Source organism: Cebus imitator, unplaced genomic scaffold (genome assembly GCF_001604975.1).
Source record: "Cebus imitator isolate Cc_AM_T3 unplaced genomic scaffold, Cebus_imitator-1.0 Scaffold6, whole genome shotgun sequence".
NCBI classification, from domain to species: Eukaryota; Metazoa; Chordata; class Mammalia; order Primates; family Cebidae; genus Cebus; species Cebus imitator.
Window position 1 is genome coordinate 13177043 of NW_016107321.1, and position 18830 is coordinate 13195872.

The window sequence follows — 18830 nt, forward strand, 5'->3', positions numbered from 1 at the left end:
GAGGAGAGGGGAGGGGAGGGGAGGAGAGGAGAGGAGAAAGTCTATGCTAACTAGGCTGCAGGAAAGCCTTCTTGAAGAAACCTAGAATCACGCCAGAGGGAACTGTGAGACAGCATTGGTGTAGTGCAGCAGTGAACAAGACAGAAAGAGGGATGAGAATGTTACTGCCTCTGATGAATGAAATCTCTGTATTTTTTTACTGATGATATAAAACTGGCAACTCCCATTTAGTTGCTGAACTCCTGATTTTGTATTGCTGAAGGGCTTTAGATGACTGTGACTTACACTGATAACATTTGGAGACTACAATCAAAGATTGAAATCTCTCCCTACGGTTGGGCTTAGAGTACATCTTTATTGTGGCTGAGTATCTGAATCATGGCACAAGTACGCCTGTTCTACACTCTGAAGGCTCTCACTATCCCACTGGAAAGTCTGAGGAATGAGAGCAACTGTTGTAAGATTAGGACATGATCTAGAGGAGATGTGACTGCTTGGGATATAGATGTCCAGATAAAAAAATCAGATTTATACCATTTTGTGTGACTTCACTAAATTGAGGAATCCTGTGTCAAATACCTGCTGAACTCATAAACTAGAAACCAGTTTTTACCTACTATAACCCATACAACTTATTAAGACACAAAGTTTATTTTACTATCATCTGAATGTTTGTGTCCTCCTAAATTCATATGTTGAAATTCTAACCCCCACAGTAATGATATTAAGAAATGGGACCTCTGGACAGTGATTAGATTATGAAGGCAGAGCCATCATGAATGGGATTAGTGCTCTTATAGAAGAAGCCCCAGGGAGCTGCCTCACCCCTTCCACCATGTGAAAACACAGCCAGAAGGCATCATCTATGAACAAGGAAACATGCTCTCATCAGACATCAAATCTGCTGGCACCTTGATTTTTCACTTCCCAGCCTCTAGAACTGTAAGAAATTTTTGTTGTTTATAAGCCACACTGTTTGTGGTATTTTGTTATAGTACCCTTCATAGACTAAGATACCTTTCTAGACAGAGAGGAGATCGATGGCAGACATTCTCAGATAGGTTTGTAGCTATTGACCTGGCTCCATCCAAAGGAGATGAAATCCTTTGGAAACTGACAGCTTCTATGAAACTTATAATCAAAAAGGCATAAGAACAACTGCTGCAGCTTCAGAGATATGCAGAAAATAAAATGTCAACAGCTGGGGAAAAAAATTCTAAGTGAGCAATGGAGCCAATGAAAAATGTCACCAGTAGAGCAGGCACCTGAGACAGGGCAATGTCACCCTTTAAGTGCAGGTCTACAGGGGCAGACCTTGCAGACCATTGATGGATCCCAAGTTATCAAAACCCTTATTGGATTATAAACTTCATAGTAGATGCCAATATATCAGGGTATCGTCTCCATGTTAATGTCAACATGTGCTGATTGTATTGTGGTCATGTCGAAGAACGCCCTGTTCATAAGTGATATGTAGGAAAATATTTGGGGGTGAAGTGTCATGATGTTTCCTATTTATTTTCACAGGCTTTGGAAAAAATAAAACATCTATCTCCCTCTCTCCAGGCAAAATATAGTAATCAGTAAAATATTAACAATCTATGTGAAGGGTAAAAGAGTGTCCATTACACTATTCCTGCCATTTTCTACAGATAAGAAATTTTTCAAAACAATTGAATATTTTCAAAACAAGATGTTGGGAAAGGGAATATATTGATCATGGATCCTACTAGTAGAAGTTTTTTAATATATATGTATATGTACCTATGTTACAAATGTATATGTATTTATAAGTTATAAATAAACATACTGCTCAAAATAAAATATTCTGTAGTCTACCAAACATTTTACAAAATGGGGATGTTAAATTGATTAAATATCAATTTTTAAAACAAAATGATCTTCCTTTAAAACAAAGAGATTCCCTTCACATACAAACTAAGTCACTGCTACAAAGACAATATGTGGCAAATGGTAAATTGCTGGGATTGGTATGTTGAATTTTAAACTTCTTATTTATAAAAAAAAGGGATACATTCATCCTGTCCGCTCAGATTGGGAAAACATTTACAGTGGGCTATCTACCAAAGGTGATAGAACACAGCTTGGAGGTCTAGAAGCTCATGAATCAAGTCCTAATGAGAAGAATTTGTTGCCAAGAATCTCTGAAAAATATGAGACTTTATCAGAATCCTCAGGGCTGCCTGAATCTTTGTTCCCAGAAGCAAGAACAAGTAATGGAGCTCTGAGCCAGGCCACCAGCACAGAACAGGGAGTCAACAGTGGTGAAGAAAGCCTCAAACCCAACAGCAGATTCCTGAGAGTGGAGTGGGACTGAGCTGGTTTCTTAATCTTCCTAAGGGAACTTCTGAGACCCAGCTCAGAGTTCAGCAAGAAACTGCCCCTAATTTTCATCCAGTGGGACAGAACTGGTTATAAACAAGACTGAAGTGCTATTCAGACTCTAGCAAGGGCAGAGAAGGTCCCAAATGTGTTTTGTTGTCATAAACACTGTATCTACTGTCTGCTTCCTTAAAAAAAAGAATTTCAAAATCCAATGAAAAATTCTCTCATGTTATAAGGGCCAAAGGCCCAAAAAGGGAAGATGATTAAATTTAAAAATGTGATGTGTTGGCTCCCTGAGAGGATCTACATTCTCCAGCTGGAAGGTTTCAGGAAGCTGCATTGAAAACACCACCCAGTAGGAGCCAGGAAATGAGCACAGGCTCTCTGGATGGGATAGGGCAGCAAAGTGGGAGAGTCTTTTGATGGCCCAAATAGATGCTGTGTCCCTCTTTGAAGAGGACACAAAAATTTAACTAAGTAGGAAACATCATCAAGATGGCTGACTAAAGGCAACCAACACTCATCTCCACCACAAAGAAGGACCAAAACAACAAATAGATAACCACATCTCACATAGAGTGTCTAGGGAGGAACACTGGAATTCAGCAAGCAAGTGGCAAAGACCTTCTGAGATGCAAAAACTCAGGAGGGCAGCATAGAAAGGAAAGCAAAGCAGTCAGCCAGGATCCTCATGGAGCCAAGAGAGACTTCCCATTACAGGAAAAAGGTAAGTGGGAAATTCCCTAGCAGACCATATGCACACCATAGACACCTGCAAACTTAACAACAGGAGACCACAGCCCTTACAGGGCACAAGCCCAGTAGGAGGAGCTGCGTGGAGTCTAGGTGACCTCATTATACCCAAGAGGAAATTTATGCCGAGCCAAACTCACTTCCTGAGACCCAAAGTGCATGTTCCCCAGAGCCTGACAGCCACCTACTCATGGCCTTCTACCATAACCACTGGCGATCCATGCCCCACTTCCGGTGGTGGGATCCCCTCATCCCTGCATGTGTCACCCGAGGTCCAAGGACCAGCCTGCCAAGCATCTCCATCCCTAGCAAAGCCACACCACAGCCTCTACAACACACCACACCCTCTACAACACACCACACCCTAGGCCACTGAAGTACTCACAGATGCTGCTAACATTGATTGCAGCTAAAGAAATCATACAGAGACTACACAACAGTACCATCCCAGAATGAAAGCCAAAACACCCTGCCTAATCAACAATATAGGTCATATCTACAGGAAAAATTCTTTCCCTACAAAAGTGGCTCTATAAAATTGGAAGAAGTGCTTGTTTCAACAAATGTACAGGTACAAACATAGGGGCACAAGACACATGAAAAAAGCAAGTACACCTCTACAAGAACACAATAAATCTTCAGTAACAAATCCCAAAAAAAAGGACCTCTATGAAATGCTTGACAAAGAATTTAAATAATGGTCTTAGGGAAACTCCACAAAATAAAAGGGAACACAGATAGATAATTCAATGAAATAAGAAAAAAATTATGATCTGAATAAGAAAGTCAGTGAAGACATAGATATAAAGAAACCATGGTTAAATCTTGCAACTGAAGAATTCAATTAATAAAATTAAAAACATTATTGAGAGCTTCAACAGTAGACTAGATCATGCAGAAGAAATAATTTCTAAACCTGAAAACAGGTCTCTTAAAATAACCCAGTCAAAAAAGGAAAAAATAATGAAGAAAGTCTATGTGGCATAGAGACACCATTAAGTGAACGATTTGCAATATTGGATGATACAGAAGGAAAGGAGACAGAAAGGGCATTAAAAACCTATTTAACGAAATGCTAGTTGAAAATGTCTCAAATCTTGTGAGAGATATGGTCAGACAGATACAGGAAGCTCAAAGATCCCCAAATAGGTTCTACCCAAAAAAGTCCTCTCTCAGATACATTATAGTCTAAAGTCAAAAGTCAAAGACAAAAAGAGAATTCTAAAAACAGCAAAAGAAAAGCATAAAGTCACATATAAGTGAACTTCCATCAGATTAACAGTGGATTTCCCAAAAGAAACCTTATGGGTTAGGAGATAATGGGATTCAAAGTGAAAATGAAAAAAAAATGCCGGTCAACAATACACAGCCAACAAAGTTATTCTTCAAAAAAGAAAGAGAAATAAGTTTTTCCCAGGCAAGCAAAAACTGAGGGAACTCATCAACACTAGACAAGCCCAAGAAGAAATGTTTAAGAGTCCTATATCTAGAAGCAAAAAGATGATGTTTACCAGAATGAGAACACATGAAAGTTAAAACTCACTACTAACACAGATACACAAATGGGAAAGAGAAAGGAATCAAATGTTATCACTACAGAAATCACCAAACTGCAAGCTGTGAAGATAAACAGTAAGAGAGGAAAGAAAGAACAAATGATACATAAAACAACCAGAAAACAATTACCAAAATGAAAGGAGTAAGTCCTCAGCTATGAATAACAACCTTGAATGTAAATGGTTTAAATTCCTCAATTAAAAACTATAGCCTGAAAATACATTTATCTCCAAGGTCAACCCCTGTAGACCCACACTTAGTGGGTGGCATTTTTCTGTCTCAAGTGCCTGCTCTGCTGATGCCATCACAAACAAACTCTAGAACGGCAATAACAAGTTGTTACTTATCAGTAATAACATTGAATGTAAATGGTCTAAGCTCTCCAATGAGTGGCTAAATTTTTTTTTAACTCAGCTACATGTTGCCTATAAGAAATTCACCTCACCTGTAAAGACATACGTAGACTAAATGTGAAGAGATGGAAAAAGGTATTTTAAGCAAACAAAAGCCAAAATCAAGCAGGACTAGCTATACTTATAGAAAACAAGCTGAATTTTAAGTAAGAAAAAGACCAAAAACAGTGATTATATAATGATTAAAAGATCAATTCAACAAGAAGATATAACAGTTGTAAATATATATGTATCCAACACACCCAGATACATAAAGCAAATATTGTTAGACATAACAAGAGATAAATTCCATTATAACAATAGTTGAGGACTTCAACACCTCACACTCAGCATTGGACAGATCCTGTAGACAGAAAATCAGCAAAGAAGGCTTGGACATAAACTATACTATGGAACAATTTGACCTAATAGACGTATACAGAATATTTCATTCAGCCACTGCAGAATACATGCTCTTCTCATCAGCACATGGAGCATTCTCCAGGATAGACCATACGTTAGACCACAAAACAAGTCTCAACAAAGTTTTTAAACGTAAATTATGTCAAGTATCTTTTTAGACCACAGTGGACTAAAACTAGAAATCAATCACAAGAGAAACTTTGGAAATTGTACAAATACAGGGAAATTAAACAACAGGCACCTGAGTGACCAATGGGGTCATGGAAGAAATTAAGAAGGAAATCCAAAAATTTCTTGAAACAGAAATAGAAGCACAACATACTAAAACCCATGAAATACAGCAAAAGCAGTACTAAGAGAAAAGTTTATAGCAATAAATGCCTACCTCATAAAGGTAGAAAGATTTTTGGTTTTAAAATGGTAGCATAGGCTGGGAGCCGTGGCTCATGCCTGTAATCCCAGCACCTTGGTAGGCAGAGGTAAATGGATCACCTGAGGGCAGGAGTTTGAGACCAGCCTGACCAAAATGCCAAAACCCCATCTCTACTAAAAATACAAAAGTTAACCAGGCATGATGGCACGTACCTGTAATCCCAGCGACTTGGGAAGCTGAGGCAGGAGAATTGCTTGAACCCAGGGGGCGGAGGTTGCAGTGAGCCAAGATTGCACCACTGCACTCCAGCCTGGGCAACAGAGTGAGTCTCTGTCTCAAAAAAAAAAAAAAAAATGGTGGCATAGAAGCAAACTGGTTGCAGTGTTCCCCCCGAACCCTGAGATACACAAAAACAAATATATAGCATCAAGGTTATCATCAGCAATAGCCCAGAACTCAAATATAAGGATGAGACAGTTGCTGCAGCCACAGAGAAGTGAAAAAACTCTAAGCATAGAGTAAGAGAATCAGACTTCCATAGCCACGATTCCCCTCCCCACAATCTTACCATCACCACAGGTGCAGAAAACCTCCCCAGGCTCATGATTTCTACAATGGAAAAAGTAAGATCAGGGTGAACAACCAACTTCCCCAACATCTTAAATTCCATGATAAGAGGCCAGTTCCTGCCTCAACCCACAGAAAGCATCATGAGTGCCTTAAGGGAAAAAATACCTCTGAGGACAGCCAGAGCCAAACAGGGAGACAGCTCTTTAACTTGACCAAAGGAAATGCCAAATCACAATGGCATCTGTTCAGCAGGACCACACTGTAGGAGGTATGTTCCATACATCTCCTAGGCATGAATTCTAGCTAGCCTCCCACACTGCCAGAATATCCCTTTTGAGACATTTCCCATTTGGAATAGGCAATGTTCCAACCACTTAATAGAGCTGAGGCAAACACAGGCTTGAGGCATCATCAATCTATACATCAGTAGTATTCTACCATAATAAAGAATGAAATCTTGTTATTCACAGCAACATGGATATGTCTAGAGGGCATTATGCAAAGTGAAATAAGCCAGGCACAGAAAGAGAAATACCACATATCCTCACTTACATGCAAAAGCTGAAAAAGTTGAGTGCATAGATGCAGAGAGTAGAACTGTGGTTATTAGAGGCTGGGAAGGATCAGGAAAGGGCAAAGGAAAAGGTTGGTTAATGGATACAGAATTACAGCTGGATAGAAGGAATAAGTTTTAGTGTTCTAAAGCACTATAGGGTGATTCTGTTAACAATTTATTGTATATTCTCCAATAACTAGAAGATTTAGAATGTTTCCAACTAAAATAAATGATAAATATTTGAGATGATGGATACACTAGTTACCTTGATTTGTTCATTACACATTGTATACATGCATCAAAATATCACTCTGTATCCCAACAATATGTACAGCTATTATGTGTCAACTAAAAATAAAAGGAAGAAAAGGGTGTGACTAAGTAGAAATGTAGCAGAAATCAAAGATGAATGCTCAGCTTTGGAGTCTGGGCTCACTTCCCCTCCTTCCCCACCACAGGAAAACATGTCGAAACCAGAGTAATTAGCATTATCTATCACCTCAAAACATTTACCATTTTTTGTGTTGGAAACATTCAAAATCCTCTTTTCTAGCTATTTGAAGATATACAATAAATTATTGTTAGCTATAGTCATCCTATAGTGTTATAGAACACTAAAACATATTCCTCCAATCCAGCTGTAATTTTGTAGCCGTTAACCAACACACCTTTCTTAGCTCCTACTAAGGACATACCCCTCCACTCCTTCACTATCTGACCCCAGGAGCATGCCTCTTACTGGAGATCTGCTTGCTGTACACATTCAGAAGTGGGAAGAGCTAAAAGCAGTCCCAGAAATCCAGTGAATCTACATCATCAGAGCTGAGTCTGAAACGGGAGGTCAGGGGGAAAAAAATTCAGAAAGGCTACACTCATTGGGTTAGAGAAAGTTCCGCAGTGGGGAAGGAATGTGGGGAGGGGCTGTCTTGTGTGGGAGATATAAAGAGAGTTAAAAAGTGGGAGAGAATTTCACAGGTGGCTGAAGAATGTTAATCCCTTTTGGTGTTGCCTTGAAAGAGTACAATGAAGATAATGAGCTTTCCACTAATTTTCGGTTGTCTGATTGCTGATATTTGGCCACAGCTTCCTACTGAGTTTGGGCCACATGATACAGGATGATAGCTGATGGCTCTCCACCAAATAGTTGTTCTTCCTTTCTTACTACACAGAATGAAGACATTTCTCAGACAGACTTCACTTAGATGAGGTCCAGGGACTAAGCTCTGGCCAATGGAAACATAAGAAGTGTTGTATCATTCCTGGAAAGCAGCACACAGGGTGTCCTTCCACCGTGCCTCCTTCCAGATGACTAGAATGAAGCTGGAGCCCCAGCAGCTAGCTTGGACTAGAAGATGGCAGTGAGGACTATATTGCTAGGATACTGAAGCAGAAGGTTGAAAACTGAGGTTGTCAGGGTATACTTCCATGCTTCTTTCCAGTGAGATGGGAATAAATGCCTCGCCTCCCTAAGCCACTGATATTCTGGGTGTCTCAATGTATTGAGCTGAAACTAATAACTGATGCAGACCATGAAGCATCTAGCATGATATGAATTACACAAAGCACTTTCTTCATCCTCTGCCATTCTGCCACATGATTTCAGTACTTACATTTGCATTTGTGTATAAGGCTATGTTTGTGCCAATGAGTAGTTATCCTGGGCTAATGAGAAAATAGTAAAGGCAGAGTTAATACATAAATAATGTGTTCATGCAGAGTGAAGGCCAAACTGTGTCATGGCATAGGTACAAATAAAGTATCTGCAGTATTAAAATAAAACACATAGTATAATAACTCCTATACCCTTAGGGAAAATAAACTTTAGACATGCCAAACTCAAAAGAACTTGCGTCATGAGCAGTTGGTACCACACATTCTTATTAATGGTGGTATTAGTCCATTTTCACGTGCTATAAAGAAATACCCAAGACTGGGTAACTTTATAAAGGAAATAAGTTTAATTGACTATCAGTTCTGCATCACTGGTCAGACCTCAGGAAACTGACAATCATGGTGGAAGGGGAAGTAGGCATGTCTTACATGGCAGCAGGCAAGAATAAGAGCATGTGAAGGAGGAGCTGTCAAACACTTATAAAACCAACAGATCTCATGAGAACTCACTATCATGAGAACAGCATAGGGGAAAGTGCTCCCATGATCCAATCATCTCCCTCCCTCAACACTTGAGGATTACAATTCGAGATGATATTTAGGTGGGGACACAGAGCCAAACCATATCAATGGTGATTTTAGTAAAATGACATTATCTATAGCATTGAATTAATATCCCTAATTTTAAAAATTCTACTTTTATCCTTTGTTTTGATTTCTAAACTGATATGGATTTTATAACATTAAGAAATATAATAAGATTAAGAAATTTCTATATAGCTTTAGTTGGTACATATGTAAGTAATATTATAATAAATTATTTTAACTCAACATAGGTAGAGGAATGCATGAAACAACATATTTCTTTCAAAAAGGATTTCTATAATACTTGTTTGCCTGCCAAATTAAAATTTAATGGTTTATCTGGAAAGGTCTACTTTTTCTTGGTGTAGAATTCAGGAGTAAATTTACAGCATGGGTCTTAAAACAGAAGATGTGTATAACCAAGGCATCGAGGTCTTCAATCATGGTTTTGAAAGAGACATAGAGAAAGCTTTCACCCAAGTGTTCATAGCAGCCTTGTTCAGAATAGCCAAAAGTGGAAACAATCTAAATGTTCATCAAATACTGAATGGACAATCAAAATGTGGAATATCCATACAACGAAATATTCCTCATCCATAAAAAGGAATTACGATGGTTAACTTTATGTGTCAATTTGGCTGGGCAATGAGGCCCAGATATTTGGTCAAGTATTTACATGGGTAGACTTTGCATAAAACAGAGTGCCCTCCATAATGTGGGTAAGCTTCATCCAGTCAGTTGAAGGCATAAGCAGAACAAGACAGTGAGCTTCCCTGAACACAAGGAAAATCTGCCAGCCTTCAGACTTTTACTACAGCATCAGCTCTACGCTCTACCTAGGTCTCCAGTCTGTCAGCCCATCCTGCTAGTCTCCATCATTGTGTGAGCCAATTCTTTAAAGTAAATCTCTCTAGATAGATAGATAGATAGATAGATAGATAGATAGATAGATAGATAGATGATTGATAGATAGATGATTGATAGATGGATAGATAGATGATTGATAGATGGATAGATGATTGATAGATGATTGATGGATAGATGTAGATATTTATATTATATATTTATATCTACATATATCTGTCTGTATATACACACAAACACACATACACACACATACACACACATACACCTCCTAATGCTTCTGTTTCTCTGGAGGACCCTAATACAGGAATGAAATACTGATCCATGATACAACATGAGATGAACCTTAAAAACACTAAGTATACTCATGCGAAGTAGAAGAAATGATATGGTTTGGCTGTGTCACCACCCAAATATCATCTTGAATTGTAGTGCCCATAATTTCCATATGTTGTGGGAGGGACATAGTGGGAGATAATTGAATCATGGTGGTGTCCTCCTCATGCTTTTCTCATGATAGTGAGTAAGTCTCAAGAGATCTGATGGTTTTATAAGGGAAAACCCCTGTCACTTGGCTCTCATTCTCTCTTGCCGCCGCCATGTAAGAAGTGCCTTTCATCTTCATGATTGTGAGGCCTCCCCAGCCATGTGGAACTGGAAGTCCATTAAACCTCTTTCTTTTGGAAATTGCCCAGTCTCAGATATGTCTTTATCAGCAGCAGGAAAACAGAAAAAAATCACATAATATGATTCCATTTATATATAATTTATAGAATGGACAAATTAATAAAGACAGAAAGATTACTGGTTACCAGAGGTTGAAGAAAGGATAAATGAAGAATGGCTGTGGATGGGTGTAGGATTCTGGGGCAGAATGTGGGAGGAGTGTTAGAAAGTCCTAGAATTAGATAGTGGTAATGTTTGAACAACCTTGTCAATATACTAAAAACCATTAAATTATATACTTTAAAAATAAACTTTATGACTTGTAAATATTTCTCATTTAATAAAACATAGAAATACAATTCAAATTATTTTATTTGTCCCTAAAAGAGCGGTAAAATTGTTAATTTAATAAGTGTAGTGGGGTGAATAGTGCCTTCCCAAAAGCTGCATCCACCCAGAACCTCAGAATGGGACCTTATTTAGCTAAGGGCCTTTGCAGGTAATGATTAAGAGTCTCATGATGAGATAATTTCAAATTAGGATGGGTCCTAACTCCAACAATGGATGTCCTTATAAGAGATAGAAAAGGAGAGACACACAGGGGAGGTGATGTGAAGGGGAGGCAGAGGTTGAAATTATGCAGCTATAAACCAATGACTGTTAGCAGTATTGAGTATTAAGCCACCTGCTTTGTGGCAATTGGGTAGCCCTAAGACATTAATAAAGTAAAGCTGTTTTTGCTAATGTCTAGAAATATTACTTTATGATAGTGAAATTAATACAGGGACCAGCTTAGCCAATGTACAATGGTGGATAGTTACTATCAGTAGTCTGTCTTGGACACTGATATCAGAAGTCTGATATTTGGGATGTGTATCAAATACAAAATAAAAATCTATTCTGTATTTGATATCTCATTAATGCATGAAGTTGGCATTTACTGTGTTAGCAAGTTAGCAATAGATTGCTATTCTCCGCTGGAAGGCAGACTTAACATTCCTTTGACATAGGTAGGGGCCTGAGTAATTCTTGAGTTAGTCTAACCACGTCTCTCCTATGCCTTTCCTATATATATTTTTTTTTTCTGAGACAGTGTCACTCTGTCGCCCAGGCTGGAGTATAGTGGTACAATCTCCACTCACGGCAACCTCTACCTCCTGGGTTCAAGTGATTCTCCTGCTTCAGCCTCCCGAGTAGCTGGGACTACAGGTGCACACTACCACGTCCAGCTATTTTTGTATTTTTAGTAGAGACAGGGTTTCACCATATTGGCTAGGCTGGTCTCGAACTCCTGACCTCAAGTGATCCACCCACCTCAGCTTCCCAAGGTACTGGGATTACAGGCATGAGCCACTGTGCCTGGCCACCTTTCCTATATCTTATCTGTAAAAGAATGTGGCTCTGTCTATGCAAAATAAAGCCACCAAGTAAACACACAAGCCAACTTTGTTTACTTTCCCAACTCTCTTCTTTTCATCCAAGTATCCCAGAAGGGTATTGCACTGTCTCTGTTTTCATTTCTCTTTCATCCCTGAAATTTAGCTTATTCTCAAAACCCTCACCCACTACCACCATGATCTGTACATGCCTGAATCACAGATTTTCCAAAGCCAAGTGCAGTGGATACCCCTTCATCATTATGTCCCTGCTGCACTTGATACAGTTGACCACAGCCTCATTCTGCTCTCTCCCTGTCTCTCTCTGTTTCTTCTCAGTCCTTTTCCTGACAATGTTATCTTTCAATGACTTCACAGGATCCAGAGGATAAGTCCAAACATCTTAGCGTGACACATAAGGCTCCATGTGATCCGGCCCCTGTCCACTGCTCAGCTTCTTCCACCACCCCCTACCCGCCAGACACTGTCAAGGTGTCATCAGCAGCCAACCAGACCTCCTATTCACCTATTATTGCGTTGTCACCCATCCTCATCCTCTACTACAACCAACTGTTGTTTAATCAGAAGCAATGTTGTACCAAATATCATGACAGCACTGGGAAGTAATCTACATTTATAAAGTCTTGGCAAAGGCAGGAGACTGATTTTTTAGTCTGAGTTTGTGAAACGCTGTACACCTCTGAATTAACCATATCCTTATTACATGAAACCATCTCCCTATGGGTAAGAGAAATTCTTCAAAAGTGTTAGATCAGGTCTGCAAATTCTCCTTATTGTTCTCTGAGGCCCAGAGTTTTGTTTCCTTTTCAAAGGTCTGCATCACACGTTGGCTATAATGGTGAGGTTTCTTTTCCTATTTTGTTGAATTACATTCTCCCACTATTAGCTGTCTTACCACTAGTTTTCTTTTTTTTTTTTTTAACTTTTCTTCTGGCTTCTTTGGAAGTGTTCAAAGGCCCTTTATTCTCTCTAACAAAGTAATACTCCTGTATCCTTATAAGCAAGGATGTCAGAGGGGCCCAGGGATGAACACCTGCACAACCTACAATCAGGAGCACCTGATGCAGTGTCCCAGCCATATTAACTTTGGGATAATCTGTATAATCCTTTGGATATAAAAAACAAACTCCCCACCACCATCACTCCAAATGGTTCAAGCAGATGGCACTTGTAACTAACTGCAGCTCTTTGGGTTTAAAATTTGTTTTTGTTCATGCAATGCCATCTTTAGGGGATTCTTCTCTCCCTTCTTCTTTCTGAGATGATCACTAAGTGGAGGAAAGTCCTTGTGATATTAGAAGTGATTCAGGCCCTCATACTGCCCTTGAATCTCTCCTGTATCTATTATTTGACTCACGGAGTTTGTGAGGGTCACTCACCAGAGTCAAGTTCCCATCACTGGTCTTGGCTAATTCAAGGCTTGGCTGTAGCTGCTATTGTGCCATAGCCTAGGTGATTACCCCAGGGCCTTCGATGGAGGATCACTTTGTCCCTCAGTTGAAGGGAACACCCCCATCTCCTCCTATAATGAGCTCACCAGCATGTGTCTTCAGCTGTCATCCATATCCCTCACTAGTGAAAATGAAACTCCAGGCTCCAGGGAATCGGGGTGCAAACTAGGCCCCCAGATTCATCATCTTTTGCAGCCCCTTCCAGTCAGGGATGGAGCACCTGATGCTATCCCACCCCACCCCAAATCCCCCCAAAGGTCAGTCTCAAGCTGTAAAGGGACTGTTGAGGGGACTTACCTCTGATATTTCCTCCCCACCCATGGCACTACCTCAGATGCTTCCCCTTGCTTCCCTGTTTCCTTGTATTCTAGCATGTCCCCTTCTCTGATGGGTGCTTGTTCTCCACTTCTCCAGGGAAGCATGCTTCAACTTGGTCATTTTGTCCCAATGGCAGAACTTCAGCAAGGAAAAGCAAATTACTCAGGAGGGAAAATACAGTAGAAAACATTTTCTAAAACATTGTCCCCACAACACATGTTCAAGGGCTGGCTTCATTCCAAATTCTTTTTCCCTGCATGTCTGTTTCCAGATTCAGAAACCTTCCAAAAAGCAGTTTCAGAGCACTGTCTGCAAAAAGCCAGGACGTTATTGTCCATTATACTTGTGATTTGCACACCTGCTGGGGAGGATGTGTGCATATTAAGTTACATATTATTGCCATTGACACACATGCATGACACATAAATCTTTTGATTACATTCTTGTAAGTTTTCATTTCTTTTTGTTTTGCCTTTGTCAGAAGTTGAACACCTTGAATACAAGGAACTATTCTCCCAGTCTGTTGACCCTCTCCGCTGGACTTGGTAATGACATGTCCTACAAAGCACAACATAAACACCCTTGCCTGCCTGGCTCTTCTCAGCAAAGAGTTGTGCCTGTTTTCTTATTTCTTCCTAAGCGAATTCCAATGTGATAAATCCCTGCCTCATCCTTAATAGCAGTCATCTACACTTTGGAGAAATGTGTTTCTTTCCTGTACTTAAAACTTCACCACTTTTTGGCCAGGTGCAGTAGCTCGTGCCTGTAATCCCAGCACTTTGGGAGACTGAGGCAGGCAGATCACCTGAGGTTGGGAGTTCAAGACCAGCCTGACCAACATGGAAGAACTCCGTCTCTACTAAAAATAGCAAGTTAGTCAGGCATTGTGGCATGTGCCTATAATCCCAGCTGTTAGGGAGGCTGAGGCAGCAGAATCTCTTGAGCCTGGGAGGCAGAGGTTGCAGTGAGCCAAGATCGCACCATTGCACTCCAGCCTGGGCGAGAAGAGTAAAACTCTGCCTCTAAATAAATAAATAAATAAATAAATAAAACATTGCTTTTTGACTGACTTTTCACCCAGTGATGACTTCACTTCAGATATTGAAGAGACACTAAATGGATATGTACTCTGATTTGTGTCATTTTGGCATTTTTCCCACAACTCTAGAAAATCAGAGGAAGTTTTCATCTTTCTTTTTCTGGTGTGTCCTGATAAGGCTGTCATTCCTTTGCATAAACATTGACAGTAACCAGCAAAAAGCAACAAGGAAATGGAGCCGAGCACTTGCCTTCAGTTCATTGGTGTCAGCCAGTTTGGTTTTGAGCTCAGTGTTCAAGTCTCGACACGTGCTCAGCTCCGTCTGCATCCTCTCCACCTTCTTCTGCAAGTTCCTGATGGTGACATGCGCGCTGTCTCTCTCAACCACCAAGGCCGTGCGTGCCTGCCGCTCCTCCTCCAGCTGTGCGATTTTCTGCCGGAGGAGGCTCATGTGTAGTTCTTTGCTCTCCAGTCTTTCTTTCTGTGTCTTTAGCTGGTTTGATGCCAGCAGGGATTTTTTTTTTTTTTAATAATGGAACAATAGTAAATATAAATGAGTTACCCAGATAATGTTGATCTTTATCTACACTTCAATAAGACTAATTTGTAAACCATCAAAAAAGGTCATTGGATTCCTTTTCCTGATTGCATTTTTTATTCATACCCTTTCCAAGAATTAATTGCATAGCTAAAATCTCAGACAAAAGAGACCGAGAAAATGTGTGGAGGTGTCGGCTCTCCACATCTGATGCTAACATTATGTGCATCATCATAAAAATGTAAATTGCTTTTAAAAAACTCCTCAGATGGGTTTATCAAAAGCAGAATATAATCAGAGAGACAAAGTCCTGTCCAACATCTAACGGCCACAGTACCTGAACTGGCGTTTTCTGAAATAAGATACAATGCAAGTGTGTACCACAAACCTAGACTGGCTCATTTCAGTCCTTTAGAACTGGAGTAGTTGGACCCCGACATGAGAGCTGATATATACATCAACCTTTTTTTTAGATAGCGTCTTATTCTGTTGTGCAGACTGGGGTGTAATGACATGATCATAGCTCACTGCGGGCTCTACCTCCCAGGCTCAAGCAATCCTTCCACCTCTCAGCCTCCCAAGTAGCTGGGACTACAGGTGCGTGCCACCACACCCAGCTAATTTTTGTATCTTTTGTAAAGACAGGGTTTCACCGTGTTGCCCAGGCTGGTGAGGAACTCTTGGGTTCAAAAGATCCACCCGCCTCAGCCTCCAAAAGTGCTGGGATTACAGGCGTAAGCCACCGGCCCCAGCTGAGAGTTGATATATTTTTAAAGTAAGGTATATCAAGGAGATTTTTAAGAAAGCTTTGCTTATACATATAAAATCTTAGGAATAAAAGGGGCTGTAGAAAGGTTTCTTGGTCTTTGTTATATGCCTTGCCTGTAAGATCCACAAACTAAGCAGAGGACAGGTCCTCAAACATCATTTATCATTGGTAATCAAACTTAAAAAAAGGAAATTAGAGTGATATTTAAGAAAGTGACTATGGGCTCCAGAAGGGAAAGAATCTTCCTGGGTGCCACATGTCACAATTAGTGGATGGAATATTAAGTACAGAAACCTTTGTCATCTACAACAAACATCAGAATCAGAATCATGTGGAATTATCAAGTGTTCAAGCTGAAGACCATCAAATTCCCCTAATTATCTACTCTGCACTTATAAAGTAGTAGAAGGTGGACTTACTGAAATGCTGCTTTGAGTATCCTGCCTAACAGTGACAGCTGTGTCCCTACCTAGATCACTTTTGAACAAGGCCTTTTTAATATTTCTCTAACCAAATTCCCTTTCTTAAGCTTCTTCATGTCAAATTCTACTCCAGGTCAGGAACGGTGGCTCACGCCTGTAATTGCAGCACTTTGGGAAGCCAAGGAAGGTGGATCACCTGAGGTCAGGAGTTTGAGACCAGCCTGGCCAAAATAGTGAAACCCTGTCTCTACTAAAAATACAAAAATTAGTCAGGCCTGGTGGCAGGTTCCTATAATCCCAGCTGCTCAAGAAATTGAGACAGGAGAATCACTTGAACTTGGGAGGAAGAGGTTGCAGTGATCCGAGATTGAGCCATTGCACTCCAGCCTGGGCAACAAGAGTGAAACTCTGTCTCAAAAAAAAAAAGAAAAGAAAAATTCCACTCCATTGCAATTTTACACTGGCAAGTTCTGTGCACTTGATGTAAGTTTAATGATTATATAATTATTAAGAAGTAATGGTGTTGGATATTGAGAAAAAGAATCAATTACCTGAGCAGAATTTTTGAAAGAATGGTAGATTAATTTAATATCTGGAACAGTAATAGGGTTCATCTGCTATCTTTTATAAAATGTTTCTCAAGATATGGTGGTGGAGAAGAAGCCAAACATGAATAGAGCATCTTCTGTGAGCCAAGGGTTTGAAAATGTTATTTATTAAAAGTTAACAACTCTTTGAGGTATATAGCATCCCCATCTTAAATATGAGGAAACAGAGACAGAGAGGTATATAATTTGTCCAAGGTCACACAGCTTGATGGAGCCAAATTGGGAGCCCAGATGTGACTCATTATTCAGCATCTACACTGGAATTGTATCACAGCATTTTTCTCCTAAGAACTATTATAAGAATGCATCTGTGTTTTCCTATTTCTTTCTCCAATACCAATAATTATGTAACTAATAATTATATTTTATCCCTTTCATCCATCCATTCATTGATTTAGTCTAAACTGCTTCTAACTTTTCCTTTGGGTTAGGAAAAGGAAGCCCTTCTCTCTCTACTAGAATTTCTAGTGCAACTGAGCTTATAAATGCAGAGGCTGCTAAATGCTCCCCCAGTTCTCCTCTTCTTCCAAAGTAATAGAAACTATGAATTTTTTCTAGCTAGATAAATGGTTACCCATAGTAAAGTCTACATTTGCAAGCCTCCCTTGCTGCTAGGTTTGGCCACCAAAACATATTCTGGCCGTGAGATATAAACAAAATTTCATGTAGCAAATTCTGAGTGCCTTTTTCAAAAGATACCTCTTGCTTGTTCTTTTGTAGCCCTCTTTCTCACTCCTTTCTTCTATTCTACCTTGAACACAGGTATAATGGTTCCAGGCACGATTTGGAACCATAAGAATAAGAATCACCCAAGGAATGGGAAGTGAACCAGCTGAAATGATCTGGTTCCTTGAAGACTTTACAGAGGAGAGTTGCCACACCAGCCCCGATCTTCCCGTCTCCAGGAATTTGTGTGATGGAAAAACAAAAACAAAACACTTCTACTTGCTTAAGTCACTGTCATTGTGGGTCCCAATTACACACAGTGAAACACAACCTTGACTTTAGGTGACAGATACACTTACCAACTCTTCAGGCTTAAAGTTGAGCCTCCAATTCTAGATACATATTTTTATAAGATGCTTTCTAACTACACTGGTAAATATGGTGGTTGTACATTATTTTTCAATATTTGGGTTTTTCAGAAATTTATTCTGTCAATACTAGCAAGTTTCAATATCCCCTACCTTTCTCTGCAAATTGTGGGCAATGGTCTTGTTCTCGATCACTGCATTGCTCTCAAGACGAATCAGCTGCTCTGTTCGAGCTAAAACCACATCCAGCCGCATGTCAAAGCCAAGTTCAGCAGCCATCTGGTCCAACTTCATTTTCTCCAAAAGCTGATCCAGAAATTTAAGATACTAAACCCAAGAACAAAAACGAAAATGAAACATGAAAGTCAAAGTTAATGGGTGATCTCACAGAATCTCCTCCTCTTTCTTCCAGGCTTACAGGTAATTCTCTTTTTTTTTTTTTAATTGCATTTTAGGTTTTGGGGTACATGTGAAGAACATGCAAAATTGTTGCATAGGAACACACATGGCAGTGTGATTTGCTGCCTTCCTCCCCATCACCTACATCTGGCATTTCTC

General features: G+C 39.8%; 1 protein-coding gene across 1 annotated transcript in view; it reads right to left on the reverse strand.

Moving 5' to 3' along the window:
• Positions 1-18830, reverse strand: part of CCDC170 (coiled-coil domain containing 170) — a 119185-nt gene that overhangs the window by 9451 nt on the left and 90904 nt on the right. Inside the window, exons 8-9 of the mRNA XM_017539060.2 lie at positions 18426-18599; positions 15152-15394 (exon numbers count right to left, since the gene is read on the reverse strand). Of these exons, the coding sequence (XP_017394549.1) occupies positions 15152-15394; positions 18426-18599 (417 nt within the window). The remainder of the gene's footprint in view (positions 1-15151; positions 15395-18425; positions 18600-18830) is intronic.